The 16,011-nt window shown below is 58.7% G+C and overlaps 1 protein-coding gene across 1 annotated transcript in view; it reads right to left on the reverse strand.

The window, feature by feature from the left end:
- Positions 1–16,011, reverse strand: part of TNPO3 (transportin 3) — a 46,317-nt gene that overhangs the window by 1,555 nt on the left and 28,751 nt on the right. Inside the window, exons 11-22 of the mRNA XM_084808923.1 lie at positions 14,968–15,107; positions 14,393–14,584; positions 13,737–13,828; positions 12,672–12,748; positions 12,317–12,377; positions 10,912–11,052; positions 9,432–9,560; positions 7,913–8,007; positions 7,263–7,419; positions 6,264–6,431; positions 4,891–5,003; positions 372–464 (exon numbers count right to left, since the gene is read on the reverse strand). Of these exons, the coding sequence (XP_084665049.1) occupies positions 404–464; positions 4,891–5,003; positions 6,264–6,431; positions 7,263–7,419; positions 7,913–8,007; positions 9,432–9,560; positions 10,912–11,052; positions 12,317–12,377; positions 12,672–12,748; positions 13,737–13,828; positions 14,393–14,584; positions 14,968–15,107 (1,426 nt within the window). The 3' untranslated portion in view covers positions 372–403. The remainder of the gene's footprint in view (positions 1–371; positions 465–4,890; positions 5,004–6,263; positions 6,432–7,262; positions 7,420–7,912; positions 8,008–9,431; positions 9,561–10,911; positions 11,053–12,316; positions 12,378–12,671; positions 12,749–13,736; positions 13,829–14,392; positions 14,585–14,967; positions 15,108–16,011) is intronic.

Below are 16,011 nucleotides of genomic sequence, written 5' to 3' on the forward strand. Positions count from 1 at the left end.
CAAGTGGAGCCCACGTGTCAGCTTGGGGGCTAGAAGCAGCTCTTCGGTCGAAGTGAGGCTGAAGGCTGCCGCAGGTCCTCCCCTGTCTGTGTTGCGGGCGACGCCCCCTCCCCGCCGCCCATGGCCTCAGATGTGTCTGGCTTCACTTCTTGCAAATGGGTGGATGTGCAGGAGCGCCAATTGAAGCCAACAGCCAGACAGAAGGGAGGCTTCCGCTAAAAGCGTAAAACAACACGAGGGGAAGCTTCACTGGGGAGTGAACTCGTAATGTGGGCACCACCAGAGGAAAAAGCCAGACTATGCAGGGGACTAGCATCCATCCCGTGTCCAAGCCCAGGAAATCTCAGAATCAGACAATGGTTTCCGCTCACCTGGGAGACAGGCAGAGTGAAGGAGGCGCAGGCTATCGGAACAGTCTGGTGAAGTCCCTCAGAGCCCAGCAAACCTGTTTGCACTCCTCAGCACTTGGGGGTGGGGGAGAGAGGAGGGAGGAAGAAAACAAAGATTCTCACTGTTTGGGCAGGGGGAGGTACGCAAAGAACACTGCACACGTTGCTGGGGTCCAGGCACAATCCACTCGCAGCAGCCCTGGGCTCAAATGCCAGCCTTGGGCAGAGGACTGGCGCAGAGAAAACAGATCACAGACAGCTGGAGTTCACGCGGCCTGGTTCCAAACCCTACCCAGCTAGGAAACAGGCTGGGGTGGCCTTGGGTAAGCCGCTCGCCAGCTGATGCTGCGAAAGGCTCTTCCCTGCCTGGGGCTTTGGAAAGCGGCAGCCACTCAGGCAGACCAGCCTTTCCCCACCTGGCACTGGCAAGAGGCGCTACACTGCAACTCCCAGAATCCCTTGGCCAGCCAGACGAACCAACAGACTGATGCAGGAGCCATTTCTGCTGCCCCCTTGCGCCGCCGTGCAGTGCATGCCCTGGGCCCCCTCCCGGGAGCAGCAGCCAGGGCCCATTCACTCCCAAGGTGTTCAGGAGAACCAGAAGCCCCATCTCGCAGGGTGCCTATCTGGCGCACAGAACTTGCTGGTCCAAGAACTCCCTTCCCGAATGCAGGTCAGATAAATTCCCATGACAGATGGGGGCCTAACAGCAGGTCGCAACCATGACAGGGAGACAGAACTTCCTCGTCGAGAGGCAGCAGACCTCGAAGTGCCGTCTGCATGGACCAAGTGCCGAAGGGAGGTCCTCACCTCTGTGCCCAGCCCGGAGTGCAGTGCCAGACGAAAGGGGCCTTGGGCATCCCCCAGGGTCCTACTCCAGCTAGGCTTAAAGCCATTCCCTAAGGGGCTCCCCGTTTGCAGCCACCCCATTTCTGCAGGGTTCTTGTGCCTGGTAGGCCTTTCTGCTCCTTCCCTGGACGTCCCAAGCACGGCTGAAGCAGAGCTCTTGACGGCAGCTCCATTGCCCCTGGCTGGCTCTTCCCTCAGCCTAAAGCACAAGGCTCGCCTGACCCAGGGCCACCGCACGGGCCCGGAAAGAGCCCAGAGGGAACAGTGGCATGGTGCAGAGGCACTTCTCGATGCCAAGAGTGGGGGGAGCCTCCCATTAAGCAGAACGGGAGCTGCGTGCGTTTCAGTCTGTGCGCAGGACAAGAGTCTGCGCCCTCCGCCCGGCAGGCATGCTCGCGCAGGACTGTGCGTGCACACGACGTCCTCAGCACAAGGCGCTGCCTGATGGCGTTGGGCAGACAGACCCCACCCGCCCTGGGTCTGCGGAGGCTGCCTGCCGTGAGGGCAGACCATCACACAGCTGCCCATGCGCTGCCCTCGCTAATGCAGCCGTGCCCAACTGGGCGCCATCCAGGTGTGCTCAGCTGCAAGTCCCAAGTCCGTTGGCCATTCAGGCTGGGAGCCCATCTGGAGGGCGCCAGGTCGGCACTCATGTTTCATATAAAATGTGCTCTGCTGGCATAAAAAGTGCTCCGCACAACTGTTTTTTGCTCCTGCAGAATTTACAATTTCATTTTTGGGATGGGAAACTGTACAATGACAGGTAATGGCAGGCCAGGAGCAAAGATGCTCCACCTCCAGAACAGAATCTCTTTCCTCGCATTTTCAAATACATGTTCACAAAACTGAGGGCCGGAAACATGAGCCTTAAAGGAAAACCTGAGCGAGTGAGCAAGCTGAGGGCTGCTGTAGACATTAGGGGAGAAAAGAGACGTTGCCACAGAGGTCGGTTTGCATCAGTGGCCCAACGCTCCTGGAGCAGGTTGAGAGGTTCTGTGCGACTGAGCTTTTGGAGAGACGGTATCCGCTCCTCTCTCATCTGCCTTCCGCCCTCACTTCTCTCACATCGGGGGACAGACCACCACAGGACCTGAGCCAATCCAGAGGCCACAGGCATGCACAGATGCCCTGAATATTCAAGTCTGCCCCAGCTATGGGGGGGGGGAGAAAGCACAGTCCGGCTGCTGGCTGAGGAGGCCCCTGGCCTGAGCACCTCCGCCTATCTGCCTGCCACTGCGAGGTGTGGAGGGACAGGCCGGGGCTTGCCTCAAGGCAGTTCACCCAGAGCGCCGGGGGCGGGCAGGGAGGGAACCTCCGCCACTGCCAGCCGCAGGTGCCAGCAGGGCCTCAGGAGCACAGGAGGGCGAGAGGGCAGTGTGGGCATGCCCGAGCCAGTCCTGGCACCCTGGCAAAGGCTCCGAACCAGGGCAAAGCATCCTTGCGGTTTCCCCTCCCAAGCCTTGCATAGCACAGGCATAAAGGCAAGACCAGAAAAACCAGATGGGTGGCGGAGAGGGGGCGGGAAGGGCAGACCCCCAGCCAAGGCAGGGCTGAACCCAGGGACCTGCCAGAGGGTCCCTTGCACATGACACAGCATTTCCGCACACAGAAAAGGGGCAGCACCAACCAGGAGATCTCTGTGCAACAGGCACTTGCCCGAGAAATGCACGAAGGTGTTGTTTTTAAGCATGTGCAACACAGAGTCGGACTGAGGGATTGGCAGCGCCCAAGGTGTAAACTCCAAGATGGCGCATCCCCCTCCCCACACACACCCCGCCTCACACAAACATCGATGTAGGGCCCAATCCCCTGAGGAATTCCCCTTTCCTTGCCCAATAAGAAGAGCCCTGCTGCGTCAGACCCAGCCCAGGATTCTGTTCACACAGTGGCCAAGGAGCTGCTCATGGGAAGCCCACAAGCAGGACAGGAGTGCAACACACCCTCCCACCCAGGTTCCCCAGCAACTGGCGTAAGTACGCATCCTGCCTCTGATACTGGGGTAGCACATGGCCATCAGGACTAGTAGCCATCAACAGCCTTCTCCTCCAGGAATTTGGCCAACCCCCTTTTAAAGCCATCCCCTTTTGAAATGAACAGGAGTGCTTTCGCATAGCTACCATCCACTTACGTGAGGCTTGTGCAGAATGCCCCAGTGGATCATGTCCCATGGATCACTTCCACCTGGCTCCCACAGCTGCCCTCAAGAGAGGCCCCAAATCCACCAACTGAGGCAGCAGCCCACAGTGCAGAGAGGCGGCCCCAGGCACAGCATGGAGAGACCTGATAAACACGGGCAGGCATCCAAAGGCACCGATGACGCAGCCCAGAGCTCTGGCACCGCTCTCCTCCCTCCCTCCCTCCGGGGGTGCGCATGACCCTGGCAAGGCCCGTGGCCGGTGTTACTCGTCCCACTCCGAAGGGGATCAACACCCACCCCCGCCTCGTTCCAGGGCTGCTGCCTTTCACACACCCGCCCTCTGCTCCCGACGGCTGCCACATCGCCCACCCACCCTCCTCGTCACATTTCTTTTGGGCACAGCATGTGTGTAGCGTCTGCAGGGACCGCCACGGGCAGGGAGGCAGCAGCCACCAGTACCAAGTGAACAAGCTGCACGAGGGGAAGCGGCAGAGGCTCAGTGCGACAGTTGTGGGGGGGGGGGCGCTGGTGGGTCTCGTGCAGCCTTAAGTGGGACAGAAGTGTGCTTCACCCTGGTGAAAATTAAGCACGCCTGAGCAGATGCAGAGTCCAGAGCACTGCCATAAGCTGTAATCTGTTGAAGCTCAAAGACAAGAATACTGTCTGTTTTCCGGGCCAAATTCAACGTGTTGGTTTTGACCTTTAAAACCCTATATGGTTCCAGCCCAGCCTACCTCAAGGAGTGCCTCCAGCGACACCAGACAGGCCGCTCAACAAGATCAGCCTCGGATGGCCTTCTCTCTGTCCCATCAGCCAGGACAGCTAGGCTGGTGGGGATGAGGGAGAGGGCCTTCTCTGTGGTGGCCCCCACTCTGTGGAACTCCCTCCCTAGGGAACTCCGCCATGCCCCCTCTTTAATGAGCTTCTGCCATGCATTGAAAACGTGGTTGTTCAGGCAGGCATTTGGGGTGGGTTAGGGTATTTTAGAAAATGTTTTTATTGTTGAATTTTATTGTTTTGAACTGTTTTGTTGTGTGCTGTGCATCGCCCAGAGCGGCTGGGTGATCAGCCAGATGGGCAATTAATAAATTTAATAATAATAACAATTCTGGTGCCACAGAGCACTGGCAAGCGGCGTGTGCCGGACCATGGCGGCCCCCCTGCCTTCAACGTCTCTCTCCGCTTGGTGGGCCCATCTCCGCATGGGCCAGTCCTTGGACCCCCACCCCACGTGCCCTGCAGCTCTCCCCGTGACTCCCCCCTGCCCCCCAAGGTCTTGCACGGTACAGAGGGCGCCATTTTCTTTGCCGTTCAGGCACAACATGGGAGCCTCTCTACACGTAGAAGCAAAATAAGACCTTTCAGGAGCCAACCGTCGGCCTAAGGCAGGCCAGGAAAGCAAGTTGCAGGCACCTGCTGCTAGAGGCACCCCCTGCTCTTCCCTGCCATTTCCGCCTCCGGCCTGAGCCCCCTCCTCCCTCCCTCCCTCCTGTCGGCCGTGAGGGCCTCACTGACCTCGTGACCTGCTTGTGGAAGTCTGTCAGCTGCTTGTGCGTCACCTGCACGGCTCCCCCCGTCGTTTCCTTTGGTAAGCCTTTCAGCGAGTTCTCCAGCCAGCGGCAGAAGGTCTGTTGCCATGGGGGGGTGGGGTGGGGCGGGGTGGGGTGGGGCGGGGCGGGGAGGCAGAAAACAGTATCTCTGTGAGCCCCATAAGTGGAGCCAGCCATCACGTTCACGCCGTTAACTAAGGAAGCGCATCCTGAGGCCTTCGAATCCTGGATGCAATTCTAAAGAACGCTGACTGGACAACAGGCCGGGCCCCTCTTCCACCAGGCCAAGCTCCCAGCAGAGGTACTTGGATCTGTGTTCGGCGAGGGTGGGGCCCGGAACTTAGCAGGGGAGCCGTGCTTGGCACACGGGAGGTCCCAGGTTCAATCCCTGCACCTCCACGTAAGAGGACCGTCAGGCAACGGGGCCAGTAAAGACCAGTCGGGGAAGTCCAGAGACCACCCTGGGCGAACTGGACCAGGGGCCTGGCTCGTGCTTGTAGCGAGAGCCGCACTCGGCTGCCCACAGCGGGATATTGGCGGCGCCCCAGCCCCTGACACGGTTGCCGCCTAGACGTTGCCAGACTTCGTCCACAAGGTCTCAAAACTCGGCAGGGGTAGATTGTTTTATTAATTAATTTAGACCCTGCCTTTCCACTAGGCCCTCAAGGCGGCTAATGATAAAAGCCAAAATTTGAGATAAAACATAATTAAAACAATAAAAAATACATTAAAAAACAAAGTACACAAACAGCACCCACTTGGAAGCCAGACAGCTCACCCGGCACCCGCATCGTGGGCTTTTCAGCGCCAGGGGAAGGCCGTTCTATTTTCTCACGCTTTTTAGCCCTCCAGTTTCAAAAGTGGTGTTAATGCATTTTTAGGTCTTCGTACCATGCTGTTGGCTTTGATCTCGGTTACTACTTAGGTTTTATTCCTTTTTAAACGTATGGTTTTATATTATGTTTTATTGTGGTATTGCATTTTATGGTTTAAAGCTTTGTCCTCAGCTAACGGGTGGAACAGAAATGTAATTACTAATATAAGCAGAGATTGCCCAGACACCACATGAGGGTGGCCAGAAAAGAATCCACCCGCTTGCAAGGGTTCCACTCGCCAGGACAAAGGACGGCCACGCCTGGCCGGATGGGGCGCCTCGCGCAGGAAGCATCTGGCCGCTGGCAGTGCTGGTGGAGGCAGGCTGGGCGAGCCCAGAACGGCTCCAGCCAGAAGGCCCCTGACACCCCGGCAGCAACAGCCCCCAGCCCCTGCATGACTGTGCCCCTGCATGACTGTGCCCCTGCATCCCCCCCCCCTCCCCTCCCCTCCCAGCCCGCTCACCGGCCTGTCGACCTGCATGATCTCCCACAGCACCTCGGCCACGTCTGGCAGGGTGTACGGCGGCAGACAGAAGCAGCTGGTGTGCAGGAGCTGGCTCACCAGCTGCTGGCCCAGCTGCGTCATCACCTGCCCGATGAGCTCCTTCCGCGCCTCGAAGTCCTCCTCATGCTGCAGAGAGAGGGAGACACAGGCAGGCCGCCGTCACCCAGAGGAGAGGAGAGGAGGGGCGGGGGGAGGCGGGGCTGCTGGCTCTTCCACCCGAACGCGACGCCCCGCCCCCCGCTGGGGAGAGCCACAGCCTCTCCTCCAAGGCATGCAGCCTTGCGGGGGGCCCTGCATGTTTTCAAGCCGCCCGCAAATCACACCTTCCCATCCTTTAGGGACCCGTTTCTCCCTGCACTCTCAGCTGTCATCGGGGCACCCTCGGGCGGCGTCTCCCCACTGCTAGCCTTCCCTTTGCGGGAGGCCGTTGCCACTGTGACTGTGCCAGCCCCGTAAGCCTCTGCTCTGATGCTCTGCCTCACTTTGCTTCAGCTCTGAAGTCCTGGCCCTCCTGCTTAAAAGCTCTGGGACCGACGCTTCTTGCACCTCGCGTGGAAGGCCCCGCCACCCTGGGTTCTGGGCGTGCCACAAACACTCAGGAGCAGCAGCCTCGCTCCAGCCACCCGGGCCGGCTCCCCCTTGGGATGTGTCGAGAAGAATGCTTCTGAGCACGTTTCTCTCCCCACTGAGAAACCAAAGCGAGCCTCTGCCTTCTGACACGAGGGGAAAGCCTGCCCAGAGCAAGGGGCCAGCTCCCAAGGAGGCACAAGGCCCCGCCGCTGGCCAGTGGCCCTTGGCGGACATTCTTGGGGTGGCCACAGCCACGCCAGGGACGCTGGGGGGAAGAGTGCTGTGCCTGTAGCCTGCCACCCTCCATGCATGGCTGGGACATGGGCCCAAATCCATATCTGTGACATTTCCAGACAAGGCTCTTTAGGACAGCCCACCACCACTCACGTCATTGGCCACTCCCGTGTGGACAAGATCCCGCAAGAACTTCATGACGCTGCAGTTGGCATCACGGTGGTCCAGGGTGGTGGCCGCAATGGCCCACTGCAAGATGGGGAGGACCACCTGGCTGCGCAGCAGCGTGATGGGGCTGCGCTGGATGAACCTGTGCAGAGGATGGCACAACCTGGTCAGAGCGCAGCTCGCACAGCAGCAGGGCTGCGAGCGCGGCGGGCAGCAGGGCTGCGAGCGCGGCGGGCAGCACGTGCGCCGGATGCATGAACTCCCAGCCCCAGCTTGAGCGGCCCATTCAGCTCTTCTCGAGTTTGGGCTTAGATATCCCGGAGCCCACGTGCGCGCCCCCCTCCCTACCAGTTAACCTACCTACTGGTAAAACCCCACTTCTTGCCCCCATGGGGACAGAGCAAAGCCTTTCCAGTCATGGCCCCTGCCTTTCGGAACACCCCCCGCCCCCGTATTTGGGAATTCTGCCCTTTTATCAGAGAAACTGCAGTGCATTTTTGCTCCAGCCGGCCTTGCAGAGGGGATACTACCGAGGCTGCAGCAAGGAGGCAAAGCCATTTGGATGGGGCCACCTCGCCTGGTTATGCAACAGCCTGGAACAAAGCGGCCAAGAACTGGCATGGGGCTTAGCCTACCTGGTTGCTAGCCGGAAGAGGTCGTCCACCGTGTCCGGATGGTTCTGGAGGCCGTTTGGCTGCTCGACAAGCCTGAACGTGGGGACGCAGAGAGCCTAGGGCAAGGGCGACAAGGAAAGCGGTTCAGCCGCCTGCTACAAAAGCAGACAAACGCCTCTGCGCGCTAGTGCGATGGCCTTCTGTCAACAGGCGGTGCGGCTGCATTGGGAGCCCTCGGGACAGTCCGGGTCGCCTCAAGAAGGGTATCCCAGGGCTGGAAAAGGTGCAGAAAGGGAGAACCAGCATGATCAAGGGGTTGGAGCACTTTCCTCCCAACGAGGAAAGGCTAGAAACATTTGGGGCGACTGGGGAGGGGGGCAGGGGACATGATAAAGGTTTATACAATTACGCATGATGTGGAGAACAAGGCATTTTTCTCTCCCTGCACTGCACTGGCTGGAACTCAGGGTCACCCAAGGAAAGTGGGGGGCAGCAGTCAGGGCAGACAAAAGGAAGGGCCTGGTCACACGGCCCCTTATTCCCATGTGGGGCTTGCTGCCACAGGAAATGGCCGTGGACATGAGCTCAGAGGCCTTTAGAGGGGCATTGGACCAGCCTTGCCCAGCCGGGCACATCCCATTTGTGTTGGACTACAACTCCCATCATTCCCAGCCAATGGTCATGCTGGCAGGGAATGGTGCGAGTTGTACTCCAACACAAAACTAGATGGGCCGTCCCGCTCCAATGGGCACGGAGTGGCAGAATTATCCATCATGGTGACTACGTTTTTCAAGGGTCGGTTCAGCCCGTTTCATGGCACGCTATGAGAACTGCTTGCAAACCCTCCCCCGCCATGCCCACAATACGATACGAAGGAGCTGCATCAGATCTGGTTCCCGGAGTAACCTCTGTGGGTAGGAACCCCCAAGTGGGTCCCAAGCAGGAATTGCTGCATCCCTCCCACTTCCAAAAAGTTCGTTTCGAAGGGGATTTGGAGAAAACGTCTGCAGAACTTGTCAGGGCAACAGCTGCTGTCCTGCCTTTTTGGGGCGGCAGGCACCTCTGGGATTTTGAGATAGTGTCATGGGTGCTCTCACAAAGTGGCTGCTACATTGTGAGCATGGCTGGTGACAAAACGCTCATATCCCAGAAGGCAAAGTGGTGAGATTAAAAGGAGCTTGCCCCAGAACCAAAATACAAGGCAGAGGTGGCGTCAGAGCTCCACAACACAAAACCGCTCTTTTGAGCCCAATCAAGATGGCACCAGAGGGTGGCCTTTTGCTGTGCACCATGCCAGCTTCCCAATTTTTTTTTTTTTTAATTAATAAAAAATCCTAAGAAATAAAAACCAGGAGGGGCAGGAAGCCTGGAGACCCCAACCCCACATGTATTCAGATCAAGACTCTAAAGCTCAGGGAAGCTGCCTCACGAGGAGCAAACCTTGCAGCAAAACACACCCCAGAGAAGCATCGGGGGGCCGTCACGTGCCAGCCAAGCAGCTCTGCCTCGGCCCAAGCCAGGCGCAGGGGGAACGACCTACCTGCAGCATATCGAGCAGCCCCTGCCGACAGCCCTCCTCCATCCCGTACTCGTCCACAAGGATGCTGCCCAGGTACAGGAAGCAGGAGTGCTGATGTTCCTGGTAGACGCTCACCATCTGCCAAGGAAGCTACACAAGGGTCAGCAAAGGAGCAACAAGCCAAAGCAGCTGTCCAACAAACCTGCCTCGGCCTTTTCATCTCGTCGCAAACTGCTTCAGCACCTCCTAATTCTAACGCTGCCATTGTCACTTGCGGTATTGTATGTAAGCTGCTCCAATTATTTTTTCTATGGCAAGGCAGGGCAGAAGAGCCAGAAATCAATTTAAAAGGGGCTCTATAGCTCCATGGTAGAACCCTGCTTTGCGTGCAGAAGGGTCCCGGGCGCAAACTCCAGGTTAAGGGATCTGGGAGGAGGCGACAGGAGAGACCCTGCCGCTGCCAGTCAGGGTGGACCAGGGCTGCAGAACTGTTTCAGGGTGGGGGGATGGACTGCCCCCCCGATGTCATGCCCCCACTTTGTTCAACACTGAATGGTGCCTCTTCCCAGCGCGGAGTGAGAAACCCAGGCCGCCCCGCATCCCCGCTCCTACAGCAGAGACACCAGCAGGGATGCGAGGCGGCCTGGACCAGGGCCTCTCCCTGGCATGGCTGAGTCTCGCCCTCTGCCATCTCCGAGCAGAGGCAGGTGTGATTGAGGGGCGGCAGGACTCGCCCGCCTGGGGAAGAGTGAGTCTGGCCCAGGCCACCTGGCATCCCTGCTGCTACTCCGATCCCAGATCAGTGATCACAGCAGGGCTGTCCTTGGAGCCTAAGCCCCGCCCCCGGAGGAACTCCAGTGGGCTGCACAGGCTGGACAGACTGGACTGGTGCCTTGCAGGCCCGATGGCCAGAGGTTCTGCACCACTGGAGAAGGCAATACTGGGCTAGATGGACCAGTGCACTGGCTCCGTGTACAGTGGCTCTGGGGGGAGAAACAGCCTAGAAAGGTGCTTGGCTGACTTTTTGGATTGATTTGGTTTCAATAAGCCTCCAGAATCCTCATGGGGATGCCCTGTAATGCGGAATGCTTCACAGTTCAGCAGCCAGGCACCTCCACTCGTTGTCATTACAAGAGTCACAAATAAACAGGACCCATCAGCGCTACAGAAGATCAAGGTCTGGATTCTGTACTGAGCAAGCATTCCAACGGAGTGCCACCAGTTTTAGTGCTCTATAGCACTCTTCATCGCTTCTCGGGCCTTGTGGAAACAGGCCTTGTGCACAACAATTAGATCCGCACAACTTTGCTAAATTGACACAAATTTACTTGGGATGCAGAACTTGGGACACTTTTGGTCGAGCATCAGAAGCCCTACACAGAAATGCAGACGGGTGCAGATGTCCGGACGTGTCTGCAGGCGCCCCCGGTTGCCAAACCCAGATTCTGACCTATTTGCTCCTCCTTTCGCATCCTCCTCCGCCTCCTGCCCCGCGTATTACCTGAGTGACCAGGGGCTGCAGGAGTGCCGCTGACCCTTTGCCCACGCAACGGACAGCAAAGCGCAGGCATCGGCAGCAGCGCTCCACAATGCGGTTATCGGCACGGTGCTTGTTCAGGGTCTCCGACAGGACGGGCCAGATCTGGGCAGGAGAAAGAGGAGAGACAGCGACTGAGTGGAAGCAGGCCACAGACAAAGGCTGCAGCGAAAGGGGCAGAGGCCCGTCAGCAAGCCCCCATCCACAAAATGCCCGGGCTGGGGGGATTTGCTGGGCTTGCGAGACTGTCGTATCTGCATGCCTTTCGGGCAACCAGGATAGCAAAAGCCTGAACTGGGGCCGGGGAGAGAGCGTGGGCCCAGCGGCCCAAAGCCCCGACATTGCAAGTGCGTTGCATGCTCACATACAGTGCTGGGGCAGCACAAATGCCAAGAGGCTGAGACCAAGCTGGGAATCAGCATGATTTAATTTTTGTGAACTGCCCAGAGAGCTTTGGCTATGGGGCGGTATAGAAATATAGTAACTGAAGTGAAATCCGGAAGTCCCCCGTTCAAGTGCCGCCATGAACGCACTTGGCTGCCTTGCTCAGAAAGGCCCTATTTCTAAGAAATAAACAAATCACTCAACTGCCTCATTCAGAAAGGCCCTATTTCCAAGAAAGAAATAGCCCACTCGGCTGCCTCACTCAGAAAGGCCCCATTTCTCAGCTTCAACTTCCTTCCCCTGCCAACTGCAATAGAGCGAGAGCAAGTCATGACCTCCCTGGCGGGGCTGTCGTCGTAAGAGTTACTGGGGTAGTGTTTGTGAAGCACCTTGGATGCTCTAAATCAGCCTTCCCCAACCAGGTGCCCGCCAGATGTGCGAAACTGCAACTCCCCTCATTCCCAGCCAGCAATGGCCATGCTGGCTGGGAATGATGGGAGTTGCAGTCCGACGCATCTGGCGGGCACTTGGTTGGGGAAGGCCGCTCCAAAGCACTAGGTGATGACGGCTCCTACGTGCTGCCCCTCCCCTCCCCAGGGATGCCACGGAAAAGGGAAGGAGGCTGGCCGGCACGTGGCTGCTCCCCCGCCCCTTGTGCTGCCGGGCTGAGGGGAGCGGCAGCCCCAGAGCTCACTAGCACACTCCACCAGAGCTCTCAGCTCCTGTAAACTGGAATCCAGCCCACGATGCCAGGGACTGTCAGAGCAGGGGGAGAGAGGCCAGCCCCCAGCCCCCTCGCCCCCCCGGCTCAGTCGTCACAGCCCAAGCTGCCGCGCGCTGCGGGCAGGGAGAGCAGGCCCGTGGCAAGAGGGGCAAGTAAGCAGAACAAGTGCCAGGGGGCTCGGCCAGCGAGCCAAGCTCACATCACCGGCTCTCTCTGCGGGTGCTCTAGAGCGAGGAGGGGACGAGCCCCATCCCCACCTACCTCCTGGATGACCTTTTGGCACGGGTGGGTCTGTCCATTTTCTACAATGGGATTGGTATGCCTGCGGAAAAAACAGAGAAAAAGGGGGGGAGAGGTCACAACCAGACCATTGGGGGGGGGTCTCCTAAAGGATTTCTTGTACTACAGTTCTCGGGTCACCCCGAGCAGGCAGGCAGCTCCCGCATCTTGCGTGGGCGTGCCGCCATTTTGGCAGCGAAAGCGCCGGCACTTGGAGGGCCGAGCTGGAGACAGAGGGAAGGAGGAGGAAGGTCCCCCAGCAGCTTGGGGCACATCTCAAGAGCAGACCGACAGCCACCGCTGCCCCCAGGAATCCCCCCCACTAGTGGCTCCTTACCGAAATATAACAGCAAGGCGATCTAGGGGCACAGTGGGGTCTGAGGAGAGGCCGTTGCTTGGCTCCTGAGAGAGCAGCTGAAAGACACACGCACACACCAGAGGAGGAATTCAGGGGCGCACGCAGAGCTTGCCTTCTTCATGGAGGAGGCCCAGCAAAATGCGTCCTCTCGCTGGAAGTCAGGAATCAAAACGCGCAGGCCTGCTTTGCATTCTGTTAGCTTCTATGTGCCAGATGTGTTGGACTACAACTCCTGCTCCCCTGGCCAGCCTGGCTAGGAGTTGTAGTCCAACACATCTGTAGGGCATGTGGTTGGGGGAGGCTGACTCATACCGAGGGCAGAAACTCACATTACAGAGAACACGGGGAGATGCTGCTGAAAATGGCAGCCCAGGGTCAAAATCCCTTCCCCCTCCCGTAACATCGCACCCAAATTGCCCCATGGCCACGGTGAGCATTGCCACACCCTTCTCCACACGCAGAAACCAATGAAACGCAGAAGGGATGGAGAAATGTGTTCCAGGACTACAGCAGGACTCAGGGGCAGGGACACCCCGACCGGGGGTGTGGCCATTTTAAGCGGCAGCCCAGGGGTCTGCACAGCATCCGCTCCTGCCCTTAGAGCAAAGTAAGCAAGCGATGTTTTAAAAAATACTTCTGGAGCTCCTCCGGGATGCCTGCCAGGCCCCACCCAGACCCGTCTCCAAGTGGGCCCTGACCACCGCTCCGGTCAGCTTGCCCTCCAACATGGCCAGGACTCCGTGTCGTGAATATATAGTGTTACCTGTATCTACATAGGCAACGGCTCGTTTTTATTTCATTATTGTTTTTATTGCTGCTTTGTGGTCGTAATTCTGTGAGAGGGCTTCCCCTCAAACGCGGCTCACGAATCTTATGAAGTCTTATTTAAATGTATATATTTAATGAAATAAAAGGGTTTGCCCGAGTCCCAAGCGTTGGGACTGGCCCTCGGAGTCCTCCCTCAGCCGACAGTTTGCATCCTGGAACTCAGTCCATGGGAAACCCGCCCCTACCCCGTAAGCCACCGCCCCCCTGAGCACGTACCTTTTTCAGCGCCATCACCTGAACAGCACAAAGTTCGCTGAGACACGCGGAGATCTTCTCCAGGGGCAGCCTGGCAAGCACCAGCGCCGTCCCTGCCAAGCAAGAGGGGGAAGCGAGGAGCAGCCGCATCAGTGGGGCCAGGCCAGGGCTCCACCGCCGCGTACCGCCAGCCCTCCTCGCCACCCACCGCTGCCGCCCGCGCTGGTCTCCAGCAGGGGTCTTCCCCTCAGGAGCCAGCGTCGTGTGGTGGTTGGAGCAGCTACATGGGACCCCTCCAGATGTGTTGGATTACCACACCGATTGTTCCCAGCCAACAAGGGGCAGAAGCTGCAGTCCAGCACTACTGAAGACACACCAGGCGGGGGAAGGCTGGGTTAGAGTGCGGGATCTGGGCAGAGGAGGCCCGGGTTCAAATCCCCACTCAGCCAGGAAGCTGGGTGTGTGGCCATGAGCCAGCCCCCACATCCTCCAGCCAGCATGGTTGAGCTTGCCTTTCCAAAGAGAGGGACCATTATGTCCCAAGTCCCAAAATTTTGATTCCCACCATTATTCGAAGCCGCTCTGAAGGCCGCTCCTCGCTCCCTGCCTCTGTCCAGGGACAGTGCTCTACTGCCGGGACTGGATTGGGGGGGGGGGAGGAGCAGGAAAGCACATACCTTTCAGGAGCCCCACAGCGGCCTCCGGTGACAGCATGAAGGAGTCCAAGGAACGGGCAATTTCCAGCAGGCCACTGAAGTGCTGGGCCATGTGGTCGCGGCACACCGAGCAAATGTTGTGGATGGCTTTGGCCGCCACTGAGGCCAGTGACTTCTCGCACAGGCCCTTCATCAGATAGCCGAGTACGGGATCTTCAAGGGCGGGAAGGAGAGAAGAGAGTGAAACCTGGCAGCAAGAGGCCAATAATGGGCAGCCGCTCCTACTCCGCATAAAGCCAAGGCCACGCTGGCTAGGGCGACGGGAGCTGTTGACCAATCCATCTGGAGGGAGCCAGGTTGGGGGAGGCTGAACTAGAGAGATGACGAGAAGCTGCATCTTTCCCCTGCGTGGCTGGCATGGCTTTTTAAACCTACAATTAAAACTTTAGCCGATTCGTCAAAGCTTGCGCCTGACAGCAGCATGCAACAGTTTGGGCTGGCACGGCAACATCTGTGCTGGAGGAAGGATTGCCCAGAGCTGGCATAGACAATGATGGCTGAAGCAGCCAGAGCCGGGACCCTCTCCTTCCACTCACCGAGGAACTGGGGGTTCCTGTCCACAACCTCGCTCATTTCGCCAACCAGCTCGATGCTCGTGTAGCGGACCGCTGTGTGCACCGATTCGGGAAGGCGCACCACCCCATCCAGCACCTCCACCAGCGTCGGGTTGTTCTCCCTGTGGGCAGGAGGATGCCGGTTGTCACCCATCAAAACAACTCCATGGGGAGCAAGTCAATCTATGGCCTGGACGGATGGACGACAGGCGGACAGATGGCCTCCTTTGCGCAAGGAACAGGGCTCCGTTTGCTCAGCCCCTCTTCTCCCCACAACCAGCAGCTCACCCCCCCCCCCCCAGTCTGTTGCACCAAGTGCCTTTTCCTCTATGGAGAGGCGGCTGCGGGGAGGAGAGTTAAACCAGGACAAGGAACCTTGGGCCTGGGGGCCAAATCCGCCCCTCCAGGCTTCCCCAGATGGCCACACCCCCTTCTTCGGGTCACCAGGTGGATCCTCCCTCCCTCCCTGGCTCCCAATCAACTGGTGGATTCCCAGCTTTTGTGCAGCATGTTCCCCATCCTGAAATGCCTCTCCAAAGGCCTAGTAGAAGCTTCAAGGTAGAATACGCTGGTCCTTGGGCCTCACGCCTCTGGCCCTTGGCCCTGCACACCACCGAAACGTTGCCCCGAGTGCTCCTCTGAAACGGAATTCAGCCCCTGGGCTGAAAGAGGTTCGACACCCCTGCCTGGAAGCACACGCCCCTCCAGATGGGGCCCTTGGGACAGGGGGCGCTGCCTCACACGGAGCCAGCCCAGCGTGCACCTGGCTCAGGACTGACTGCACCAGGGCTTCAGAGAGGGGCCTGCCCCGGCCCTCCCTCGGCAGCCGGGGCCTGAAACTGGAACCTTCTGCACGCAAGCTTCAGCCCTCCCCCGTGGAGACCACCCGTCCACCCCCTGCTTCTATGCAGCGCAAGGAGACCCGAGCCTAAACACCCAAATCTGTGAGGCTCTCCCCATGGCCCCCGCACTGCCAAGTCATGGGGGAAGGGCGCCCTCTGCTGGCAAAAGGTGAGGGTGCTCCTG

Source organism: Heloderma suspectum, chromosome 7 (assembly GCF_057233095.1).
Source record: "Heloderma suspectum isolate Gila_16-S chromosome 7, 16-S_ref, whole genome shotgun sequence".
NCBI lineage: Eukaryota > Metazoa > Chordata > Lepidosauria > Squamata > Helodermatidae > Heloderma > Heloderma suspectum.